We start from the raw sequence: 12,992 nt of genomic DNA on the forward strand, positions 1-12,992 counted from the left end.
GCACCTGAAACGTTGGTTATAAAAATTTTAGGATACACTCATTCGATCTACCTTGCGGTTGTTCAAATCGTACATTGTCAGTTCAAAAGGGTCCCTAGTTAGACAATTTCTGAGAACTTCGTTTTGAAGTTCTCAAATGTCTCAAATCACTTGATACAGTCATTTTGAGAAACCCTGAGATAGAGAAAAAAATGATTACTTTTGTAAACAATAATAAGAAGGTACTAATGTCACTATTATCTAACTACGTAGGTACCCATTAATTTGGGTCATTTTTTCAGGATACTTCATGAAAACTGGTGTGGGTACCTACTATAGTAATTGGTTATATTTCAAACACAACTCGATAATTTCAATTTTTATATTTTTATTTTCTATAGCTAACTATTTTGATTTTTTACCATTTCTACATACATTTTTTCAATTAAAAAAAAATGCTGTCTGCAATCTTTTTTCAATGTACCTAAAATTTCTGGTTCAATTTTTGGAAAAAATCATAATAAAGTACAAAAAATTGATAAGAGTAGATTCATTTACCAGGGTAAAATAATTGGATCTGATCAAGTCTGGTCATATCTAATCGAATCCAAGTCAGATCTGATGTACTCTGATCAAGATCCGATCTGTCCATTCAGATTAGGTCAGATCCAATCAGGTATTTGATACGTATTGGATCTGATCACGTCTTAACAGATCTAATCCGATCAAAACTTTGATTTGGTCAGATGAAATTGCATCCGAAAACGTCTGGATCTGATCAGGTTTGTTCTGATCTGGTCAAATCAATCAGGCCCAATCAAATCTATTCAGATCTACTCTGATTCAATTAAATTCTCTCTCATTGAATCTCATCAGATCTGAACAGATCAAATCCAGCCAAAAACTCCAATATGATTAGATCTGGTCAGACTCAACCCCACGTAAGGAGTAAATTAATATCATTTTCCTGTTTCTAGGTTTTTCCAGCTGAACTGACAGCTCTGCTCAAATTTGCATCATATTTCACAACCTTCTGAGTGAATCGAGCACAATTTTATTTTTCCAAGAAGTTAAGGTGCTCCATTCACTTGAATACGAGTAGGTAGGTACATAAATCATGAATAACATTTCTTACCTCTTCCCCTTTATAATTACGGTATTTCTTCCATTTCCCCAGCTTAGGCCGCCAGTACTCCAGTTGATAAGCTTCGGCGTACTCTTGTCCCTGGCCATTACCGAATCTTCCTTGAGTCTCGACCGATGAAATGACATGTACTTGTTGTAAATTTATCTCCAGCCATTCTTTAGGTTCTTGGGTAGCCTCCTGTTTCGGACACCACGCTCCGCCATGACTCTCGGTTCGTATTCTGTAAAAATACGATTAACAACGTTCACTTTTAATTTGTCGTTTTCCCAAAAACGTGCCAACATGAACCCTATACTCTATATAGCTTGCATTACCTAACTCGCAAACGAGTTAGGATTACGCCCAATCAATTCCAATCATAGAAGTAATACATCGTGGTTTCTTGAAACTGAGAAAGTAGTGCTTTTGGAGAAGGCGTATGACGACGGATGGTTTTTATGACGCTGCCAGGCCAAAGTTTGCCGTTAAAGCGAGTAAATGGAAAGTAAAAATTGTCGTCTAGTAAGACCAACCCAGTACACTATCGTTTGCGAGAAGAAAACCAAGTTAATCGTAATGGTGAAAGAAAAATCGACAACTACGTTAACCCCTAAGGAGTTTGACATCGATGAAGAAGCGAAAAAAAAGGCTCTCTTCTTTTTAAAAACACAGTCTTCTTTCTTTATGTTCGCTCGAATCAATTTAACTTTGGCAAGTGAAAAGTTTTTCAGCTTTATTTATACAGCCAGTTATTCAATTTTATCATGTTCAGGTTTAATGCGAATAACCACCTCGCACTAGACTGTTGCGCGAGAATTTTTTTGCTCTTTTTTTTGAGAAGCTTTCTATAATGGTTTTTCCAGGTACATGTTTTTATCGTACTCGTATACCTACTACGTAGAAAATGCACGAGCTCTTTCAGATTTATTCGGTTCGTTTTCAAATGTGCACAAAACGCTTAAGATGCGCTTTATATAAAACACGTGGCAAGTTTCCCTGCATCGTAGCTCGTCCGGAGTGTTTGCGGAATATTTGACGAAAAATTCGTATTAAAAGATTAACAACGCGTTTGTAAGTACAAATGTGGTTTTTGCGGATACGAGTATAAGTACGATTTCCCTAAAAATCTAATACCGATGAAAACACTGCAAGCTGCAGAACGATCGTTCAGGCGAAAATATCCGTTATGGAAATAAACGCGGAATATTTAGAAATCTAGCAGATAATTCTTGCTAAAAAGCAAACAAGGAATTCCTTTTATCGCAGCCGGAAATTCCCACCTGAAAAATAAACTTTTGTCGAGTAAACTTCCCTCATAAATACTTTTATTTTCTAGCCATCAACTTTTTCCTAACAGATTTACAGATTTCACGTTTTTCGTTTTTTTTTTCAACACCTGAATGATCCTTTTTCCCTCTTTTTTCTTTGCTGGAAAAAACTATTATGAAATATTTTTAAAAGCAGCGTTGTTGATGCTGGTGTAAGAAATTTCTCGCTTTGAGCCAACTGTATACTAAATTTTGATTTTTGTTGACTGAAATATGATGTAGTGCTGTTGCTAAGTCAAACTTCTGTTTTGTTTCTCTCGTAATTTTTTTAAGCGAGATTTTACCTCATCTGGTATCACGACGCGACGACGTGGTATTTCCCAAAACGAGAATTTTTTCGCTAAAAACCACGTAAAAATAATGTGAAATCGTCGTTTATTTTTCTAGTTTTAGCTATAAAAAAATATGCTACACTATCGAATCGAATTTCGTCGTCGAAGTTATTGGACTATTCTGAACTCATTTTCAAAATGGTAGATCGTCTAAAAATACCAGAGTCGTTTCAAGGCGAAGAAAAAATTTCATAAATTTTCTAAATGAAAAATTTGCCACCACGTGCTACGTCAGTTTTGCTTGCCAAATTACATTAAGTAAATTATTGAATCCGGTATGTCAATGACTGCAAAAAAAGGAAGACCTCGTATTTCTAAAATCGTTCGAGAGACACGAAATGAAAATATTACGTTTATTCAGCTGGGTATATACTCGTAAGAAATATGGTAGCAGTGACCTGTGACCGTGGAAAAATACATATGTTTTATGAGTCTGTGTTTGACATTGATTAGGAATGTGAATTTATTTCCGAGAACTTATTCTTATGTATTGGTTTGGATTTCGAGATGAGTTTGACTCACCTAAAAGATAAGTAGGTAAAATAACTTTTTTAAAAATAAAATTGATGAAAAAACCTAAATTTTAGTTATTTAACTTCATTAGGTAAAATTTTGTGGAAATTTCAAATTACTCGTACAAAAAACTACAGGAAGCTTCACAACTGCTCAAGTGCAGTTCGAAGCCGTTTCTAATCAATTTTTTTAGGAGGGAGGGGTCTAAAGTATAAGGTAGGTATGCACCACAATTTAAGCTTTCTAGATCAATTTGGTAAAATTTAGATTTTTTCACATTTTTGGCCCAAAGATTTTCAAAAATTTACTGAAAATCGAAATATGAACTTCTCCACTAAAAATGTTGATGGAAGGAGTATTTCTACGTGTCCTTTTGATTTAGCTTCGTCAGTTTCGAAATTTTTTCTGCCGGTTTCGTTGGTGGATTTAGATGCAAAAATAGCCAATCATAATCTTTAAAAATGAATAAATGTATCCAGTCTGTGATATTTCCAAAAAAACACCCTCTTGACGAACAAACAAAATTTGCAGAGTAATACTCGAACACATCGTTTTGTGAGAATTTTCATTTCCATCGAACTTATAGTCTGCTGCAACAGAAAAGGAAATCGTAACAATGAAATACTTATCCCTTTCGTAATCCGTCACCGAGGAGAACTCGCATCCTGATGAGATAAAGTATAACCCTCAATCAAAAACAAAGACCCAAGACCACAAATCCGTCCCACACAATAATCCACTGAAAAGGAATCCGCTTTCACGTACTATAGAAATTACGTAAAACTTTCAATGCTAAACTGCTCTTTGGACAATACCGAAAAAACCTGCCCTCGTTTCCCTTTGCCAAACTTTTCCTTTGCAGACTTCCTGGTGGATTTTTTTTTCGCCAAATCGTTCGTATAATAATACGAAAAAGGTGGTAGGTACCCTAATTGATTCGGTGAATTATAAAAAAGAGGTTGGTAGTGGTACCTTATTCCTCCAGAGGCTGATATTTTTTATGTATGAATGACGTGTGTGTACGCGAATTGGCAACAACAACAACAACAACAACGATGTAAACATCGCGTGTGGCGTCAACTTGTGACGAGCAATTACGATTCAAAATATGTCGACGCATTAACTGGCAGCTTTAACGACATGGCCAGAGCATTTTAACCACGATGGGCGCGGAAATTACGCTAATGGTTTTACTTTTACGATTGTGGCACTTCCATTAAAAAGGCTAGGTGTGAAGGAGGGGTACCCAAAAGGGAAAAAATGTGTTACCGGTAATTTTCTTCGCAATGTAATTACTTTTTACCTGTGCGCGAATTCGCCTACTATACTAAGCTTGAGCAGAGAGGTTGTTAAAAAGTCGTCAACAGAACCTCGATCGTTGTGTAATTTAAACCTTACTTAGTCGAAAAGTTTAATGAGAAATTAGATAAATACGTCGTGCGATGAGAAAAAAGTGAGAGGTAAAATCTTACCATCAAGTGTGACTTTTAACATATCGAATCGGGCGAATGCATCTACAATATAATAGCAAATCTTTTTACAAAAATCTTATTTATGTAGGTATATATTCACTGCTTGTGAATCAAAAATTAAAAGGAATTATCCTCGATGACGTTTTCAAGCATCTATTAAACACCCCTACACGTCGGACTATTAATTTCAATTTATTTTTGATAGGTAGTTTTTAATCGCAGGTAGGTACTTATGCAATGGCGCACAGAAGCCTCGTATAAGTCGATTGTATGACTTTTTTAGTCATAAAAAATCTAAATTGTGACCGCAGTATTTATGAAGTGGATACGTTTTATCGTAGCATCATTGGTTATCTACTCGTACTATACGTTTTATAGATCGTTATTTCATTTCTAAACATAAAGAATTCGAATTGTGCCCGAATAAAAATAATATTTATTAGCGTACCCATCACGAATGCAGGGGGTTATATATTGTTTTTATAGGCCACTCTGGTTGGAATCTGATCTGCTCCATATACTAGTATTTATTTTAACCTGTCTGTAAAGGGTTGGTATGCTGTGGTGAGTCGTCAAAACCAAATTACAAGTCGTTCGTTTTTTATTATCTTAATCCAATTTTTTTTATCTTGGTTGTGATTTTTTCTTTCTATTGTGAATAGTGGTTACGTAGAATGTACGCGTCCTCCCTACAGCAAAAAAAATATTCAATGGGTAGGTATTTGGCATCCGTTTTCAATTTCCGTCAATTTAATTTTCTACACACACGGAAAAATTATCTTAGAAATTAAATTTTTAAAACACGCTGAAATTTTTTTTTTGAGAAAATTCAAATTTATACTTAAATTATTTAAAAACATTTTTCTTTATCCACGAAGTTTTGACTATACAGAGTGTTTCATAGGTGACCTACCTCCTACCACCAGCTAAGCAGGCAACTCATGCTGAGCACAACTATGTACGTTTACAATAGCTTTTGGATTGAAAAGGGCAAAGTTACACTCGCTTTAAAAATGTTTTTTTCGATGCTGGTTGGAAACAACCTTGCATAAATCGAGAACCATGATAGGTAGAGACTTGCACTTTGTACCAATTAACAGAAAATTTTGTCTAGAATTTTTCCATGTGGACAACCATTGTCGGAGCTGATCAGGGAGGCCAATGCAAAACAAAATATCCGAAAAATGCGCTCAAAAATTGATAATTTTTTACAATTTTTTTGAAAATACTCAAAAAGGTTTTCTCTTTACATATAATTTTTATTGGTGTGCTTCAAAGGAAAAAAATCAAATATCTTTAATGACGCAACTCGCATTTCCCTATCTTGATTAGTTGAAAAGCTACAGATGTTTGAACTATAAAAAATGAGAACAGAAAAAATTCAAAAAAAATGTTTTCAATGTTGGTTGAAAATTTCAACTTTGCATAAGTGGAGAACCATAAGGGTAAGGTGCTCCAATGTCGACCACATTTTTTCTTTTGGCTACCAAACGAACACGTTTTGAGATAGAAATTCTGGAAATGGCTTGAAATACACCTTGATCCTTCCCTACCACATACCAAAAGCTCATCGACATAAATAAATTGTGAAAGTTTCTACGAACGTTTTTCTTCAACAACTCAAAATTGGAATTTCAAATTTTTGGGTCCTAATTCCGACCACTCGCAAAATTGAAAAATAAATTTGTAAAAAGAAGTACAAAATCGATTCATTTGCGAGTAATTAAAATAATTTTCATGACTTTATCATTCATTCAAGCAATAGCTATAGACATACTGATTTTTTCGAGAGCATTCCAAGTGTTTTTCCCCAAAATGATCCTACTTCGAGAGGCCACCGTTCCACAGCAGGGGCAGGTAAAAACTGAAATTTTTTTGGGTCCAATTCAACTGCAAATCTTCAACATAATATTTCAATTTTTAGCAAAATCAAAGACTGCGTAAATTTTTCAGATCCACCCTCATAGGTAGGCGTAGGTAATGCAATTTGTTTGTAATTTAGGAGAAAAATGGGGTGGTCGACATTGGAGCACTTTTCAAAAGAAATTTTTTTTGAGAAATTTTTCAACTTAACTTCGTCAAATTTGAAAACTTCTTATTTATTATTGAATTCGTCTTTTTTTATTCTCAAAAGATATTTCACATAAATCACCAAAGTCATAAAACACAATGTGAGAGGCGCCAAAAAGTTTTTGACCCTTCAAAAACAACTTTCTGCTCTATCTAATTAAATTTTAGCTTTAGGATTGCGATTTTTATGTCATTCGTTTTGTCTGTAAAAAAGGAATAGAAATACATACATTTTTTTCGGAAAAATTCCAACATCATTTGAATAAAATCGGCAGGTGGCCGGAATTAGAGTAGTGGTCGGTATTAGGGCACCTTACCCTTACTCATCACTGCTAACAAAGCATTGAAAGAAGTCATCTGGATATTGAGATTGTTTCGAGAGTTAATCGATTTAACCGAAGTTCGAGTTCTATTAGTGGATAACAAAAACACTATTAAAATCGCCAAGAATGTAGAATTTCATAGCAGAACAAAACATATCCAGAGGAAGTACTTCTTTACTCAAGACAGAATTCGAGGAAACATGATCAGCGTTAATCATGTGAGCTCCGAACAGCAATTGGCTGATATTCTGATGAATCCTTTACCGCGTCCTCGATTGTCAATTTTACAAGAACAATCTGGACTGATGGTCATTGATCTAATTAATTGCTGTAATATGTAGATCAGTTCTCGAATCAGGGAAAGTGTTAAGAATAATCGAAAATCACATCATTATTGGTAAGTATACATATTTTTTGATTGTAATTAGGTACCTGTAACTTTGAGATCAAATATGTTTTCAAGAAGTTGAATAAAATCGAGCATGACCTGCCATTCGTGTAAATATGTTATATACATTTGATAATCACGTAGTGCATTTCTAATTTTATCACTTTTGTAGGACCATTATTTTTAAGCCAGTCTAATTTTTTTCAACAGTTCGCTCAAGACAAAGTACATACCATAGTTAGGTACCTACCCACTTGAAAACGACTTTTAAATTTCCAAATGTTTAAAATAGGTAATGATCAATGTCAATTCAATTCAGGATTTATAGTGTGGCAGAAATGGGGAAGGGAAGGGGTTGGTAATTGAAAAATTTAAATTTCTGGGTGGCGGCAATTGGGCAAAAAAACAATATTTTGGAAATTGAAAATATTCAGTAAGTAGATGGAAAATGCAGGCAAAAGAAGTGAAAATCGTGTAAAAACCTGATGGTAATTGGCAATTCACCTTATTCCTCCCCCTCGTCCTTCAAGATACCATAAAATCATTTTTGGAAATAATTAACTTACAATGATTTTTTTTCATTTTTCTTTTATTCTTGTTCCCTCAAATAAACAAATAATTAGCAACACTCTCACCCGAAGTTTTTTCTTGGCGGTGGGTACCTTTCTATTTATATGGTACTGAGATATCTCGACTTGTCATTCATTTATTTGACAGCCAGTATATTTCGACAACTTTTATTCAACTTTTTAGGAAAATTGATTTCGCAAATTTTCCATTTTGAGAATTGTTCATAACAATTGTTTTCTCACGACACCGAAACTTGCTACACTCCGCCCCCTCCCTCTTTCCGGCAAAAAACCTTAAACCCAAATAGATTCACTTTGGTATACAAATTATTTGGATAACCCCTCCTATCACATTCAGCACCTCTTTCTAGAGGATGGAAAAAATACACCAAAGCTGCTTTGAATAGACAATTGGATAATTTAAAACCCCAGAAAAAGTTGTCCGAATGTTTATCGACAATGATTAAATATTCGGAAGCGTTCTTTTTGTCTGCGTATACTTTTTCAAATATGCAAACTCGTCCGAACAATTTATCGTTATTCGTCATTGGTAAACATTAAACAAGTACGAGTATACTCGAATAAAAAAAACCCTGCCTTATATCGGTAAACAAACGACGTTAATTTCGATTCGACAATTCAAATCACGAAAATGGTTAGTAAAGGATAAGGTCGCCAACTTGATGCGAATATAAAAACGTTCTTTATTCCTGTTGCGTTTACGACAATTAACGCGAAAGAGCTTTTTGTGCGAATGACACGAGACAGAAGAGGAGCGACGATGTACGTAGCGTGAGAGGGAAAAAAACAAACACCGTCGCATAACGCCCACTATATATACTTACATCTGTAATAATAGAAGATTCTGTTTCGCACAATTCACTCTCCAAAGTTACATCTTGCTAATTAAGCATGATTAATTATTCACGGCTTGTTTACTACTTCCTTTGCTCGGTATAGTTCCACGATTACGCTATAATAACGCGCCTCACAGCGTCGAAGTTAATCTCGCTCTCTTTAAAAGTAATCTCAATTTCAGACCTGTCCATTTTAATGTCTTCGTTCAGTCTAAAACTTGCTGATAATTTTTTATTCCGTTTGTTGCCGCATGTACGAGTGTACTACTACCATACCTAACCTAACAAATTCTGCTGCCTCCAAGTGGTGGCAACTGGCAAGAGTCTATGGTGACGTTCGAGTGCAGTCTTCGGGCAATTTACGAATTTCAAATTTCACAAACGAACCGTGTTATAACCAGAGGATAAATTCGCAAAAAGGAATTTTTAAACGAGTATTGTTTACTGGAATCGTCACGTGTTTGTGTACCTACCTAGCTAAAGGTCACAAGTGGATGGAATGCGGGACCTTTGCGAGGGAAATTTTTTATTCTTTTTGAATTAAAACTATGTAATATAACGAATTGCTGGCAGCGTATTTGATTAAGGCCAAAGCGAGAGCTCTAGAACGTCACACAAATGAATAAAGTCAATGTAAGGAATGAAAAAATCTTTGTATTGTTTCGCAGTAGGGTTTATAATTATTGTGCAAATGAAAGTAAGAACATACCTATTATTTGAATTCGAAATACAGGCGTTATACAGGGTGTCTAACAAACTTTTTTTCACGCGTAATATTTGAACGTAATTGAATACACGTGAAAGAGTCGGATACTTTTTCTCTCAAATTAAGGTATCCGAATTTTGTAACACAACTTAAACTTATTTACACGTAACAGGTAAGCCCTGTCCGAATTACTTTCGGTAAACAGCGAACGAAAAAACATATAAAAAGTTTCAAAGGAGCAGCCATAAAATAAGTACAGAGCATTAAAAAAAAGGCAAAAGCATTAGAAGAAAAGCAAATTGCGATGCCGGAGTATCGAAAAAAGATATCAAAACTTTTAACGCGCCGAGATGTGTGGTACCCACAATTGCACGTAAAAGGAGAAAATTAAAAAGTAATTTGGTTTGTCATATCACGTTTCGATCTTAAGAACAGGAGGCAACGACCACTGCAACTCGTTTCGATGGCTGGTATCGGGTCGAGGGAGGGAGGGGGGGACTTTAAATTGTTGGCCGCCGTCAGCGGTACCCGTAAGCTGTGAACGTGGAAAGCTCGAGGGAGCAGTTTATTCAAGTTCGACTAGCGCCTAACGCCATGCATTATTACAAAGCTTTGTGAAAGCATTTTGCTACCCTTGCTTCGCCAAAGCTTCCTGCTCGTCTCGCGTCCGTTTTCGCCATTACCTTTATTTCTTGTTCAGTTCACCTTGGGCGCTCTCTCACTTTCCATTTTCTCTCCTTTTATTGATTCCTCGGGCTATTTCAGACCTCTCTGTTGCGCCCTTTGCTTCGGTTCTTCTTGCAGCAAAACAATAAAAACCGTGCAAAACGAGGGAAAGTGTAGACCAGAGTAAAAAAAAAGATATTGCTTATTTTAACCTGACCATTCTGCCAGCTTTTCACCGACGAGCTTTTGTTGAACCGATACTTACTTGCAGACTTCATTTTAAACGTATAAAAAGGATAGAAAATAAGCAACCTTTTCCTTTCTCTGTATTCGGCTAACCGAACAAATCTTAATGGTTTAGTCTTTGTGTATATGTTTTTCACAAATCTACTCTGCTGTACCTAACCTACACAGATCTACCTCGCTTTGGTACTAACTACCATTTCCATCAAGCCATGTAGTAGGTACCCCTCTCTCGCCTTTTCTTTAATGTGTTCCTGAGGTAGTGATACTATTTTTTCCAAGTTCACTTTTTGATTCTATCCATCAATTGGGATCAAGTTGTTCATCATGACTAATTGTATGATTTTTTTCATGACCCATGACCGTCTGAGCAGAAAAAGGCCTCAAGAAAATTATGAAAATTTGGGTCACTCGTGCAACAAAGAACCATTTTTTAGGGCTAACAAAGGAGGTACCTCACCTTGCACAAATATTTTGAAGCAAACAAAGCTGGATCAAAAGAGCACGTAAAAATATAATACCAGCCAAAATTTCAGGCGCTGAAGTGGATTTTTTGATTTTTGGTGAATTTTTGAAAATCAAATTTGTGGAAAGTTACCAAATTGACCCAGAAAGCTCAAATTCGGAATGTGTCCCATTTTCGACCCACCAAATCGACTGAAAATTGTTTCGAACCGTTTTCAGCAGTATAGGTACTGAAAACTACAGCAGATTTTTGAAATTTGAAATTTCTACAAAATTTTAATAAATAAAATTGGAAAACTGAAATTCACTCTACACCTCAATTTTAAAATGCTGAATTAACTGATGTTAGTTTCAAGTCATTTTGGTGCCTCCAGCGACTTTTTGATACCTTCAAATTCCCTAAGGATGCCATGAAAGCTGTCAATACCAACTTTAACACGTATTCTCGCGATTAGGGTTTGTTGCTGACCCACTTGACTGATTACATTCCGTTTTCATAAAATCGACGAATTCCAGTTCAAAGCCATATTTTTGTCTAGGGGTTTCATACTAATTGAAAATTTCAAAAATTTACTGTTTCCTCAGCGTTTGACATGAAAAGCTGAAAATTGGAGGTTTATACTCTTTTTTGACATTCCTAGTCGACTGCGTGAGGTTTTAATCCGTTTTGGAGCCTCTAGCGACTTTTTAGAAATTCCAGTTTTCCAAAAAACGCCATAAAATCTGCCTTATTACCTTTGGCACCTATCAGTCGACTCAGTGTGTTGAAATCAAGATGTAGAGATGAATTCCAACTTTCTAATTTTCATTTGGTGAAATGTTGTAGAAATTCCAAGTTTCAACTACGTGCTGGATGCTTCAAAACTACTCAAAAAGGGTCCAAAACAGTTTGCAATCGATTTGGCAGATCGAAAATAGCATTCATTCCAAATTTTAGCTTTATAGCTCAATTCGATAAAATTTTGATTTTTTCACATTTTTGAGCTGAAAAATTTCAAAAATTAACCAAAAAATTTACACCAACGCTTAAAATTTTGGGCTGGAGACATTTGCTTGCTCTTTCAATTTAACTTGGTATCGGAAAAATTTCAAAAAAAATTGCTTGATTAGTTAGAGTTCCTATAGAAAATAAATAAGTACGCTGGAAGTTCTAAAATGACTTAAAACTGGCTTAAATCGATTCTACAAGCTGAAAATTTGACCATTTTTAAATTTAAGCTTTCTTGCATGGTTATACTGGGTCATTACACGTCAATTCGATCAAGAAGTAAAGAGGGGGTGGTGTTGGCGACTTTTTTAAAAAAATTTCCTGGGGAAAGACCTTCCGAAGAGATGACCAATGGCGCAAATCTCGGCCTTCTAGCATTTTTTCAAAGGCTGCTAGGGGGTATCAAAGTTTTCAGTGAACTTGAAATATCATCCATTTCAGCAGTGGATTACTGTAACCGCAATACCTAGCAAAATGGAACTATTTCCAACAGTTAGGGGTTTTAAAAGGCTTTTTGGTGATATCATAAAAATCAGTTTTGCCACTTTTTTTGGTACAAAAAATTAGCTAGAAAAGTTTCGATCGATGAAATAAACTCATCGCAAAAAACTCAAAATTCGAAAAAATTCAATTTTTAATTCCAAACATCAAAACAAGTTTAAATGTATTCAGTTGTCTTATTTTGACCTCTTTCTGACGTATTTTATGAAAAAGTTGATAAAAATTACACTCATAGCAAAAAAATTAAAATTCGTTTATTTTTTGAATCCTTTCGAATTTTGATTTTTTTATCAACTTCATCAATCAAAACTTTTTTTCATGTTTTAAATAAGAAAATCGCATTTTTTCTCAAAATTTCAATGTTTTAAAATTGATTTTACGAAACAATGTCATCTCAATTTTTTAATACATATGTTAGTCAGCATAAAACGTTGTCCACAATATATTTTTTTTCAGAATTTTTGAG

At 35.0% G+C, this 12,992-nt stretch overlaps 1 protein-coding gene across 5 annotated transcripts in view; it reads right to left on the minus strand.

Moving 5' to 3' along the window:
• Positions 1 to 12,992, minus strand: part of Ddr (discoidin domain-containing receptor 2) — a 283,685-nt gene that overhangs the window by 51,206 nt on the left and 219,487 nt on the right. For all 5 annotated transcript variants that reach the window (XM_065365262.1, XM_065365264.1, XM_065365260.1 and 2 more), the window contains one exon: positions 1,115 to 1,346. In XM_065365262.1, coding sequence (XP_065221334.1) covers positions 1,115 to 1,346 — 232 coding nt within the window. The remainder of the gene's footprint in view (positions 1 to 1,114; positions 1,347 to 12,992) is intronic.

Source organism: Planococcus citri, chromosome 5 (assembly GCF_950023065.1).
Source record: "Planococcus citri chromosome 5, ihPlaCitr1.1, whole genome shotgun sequence".
NCBI classification, from domain to species: Eukaryota; Metazoa; Arthropoda; class Insecta; order Hemiptera; family Pseudococcidae; genus Planococcus; species Planococcus citri.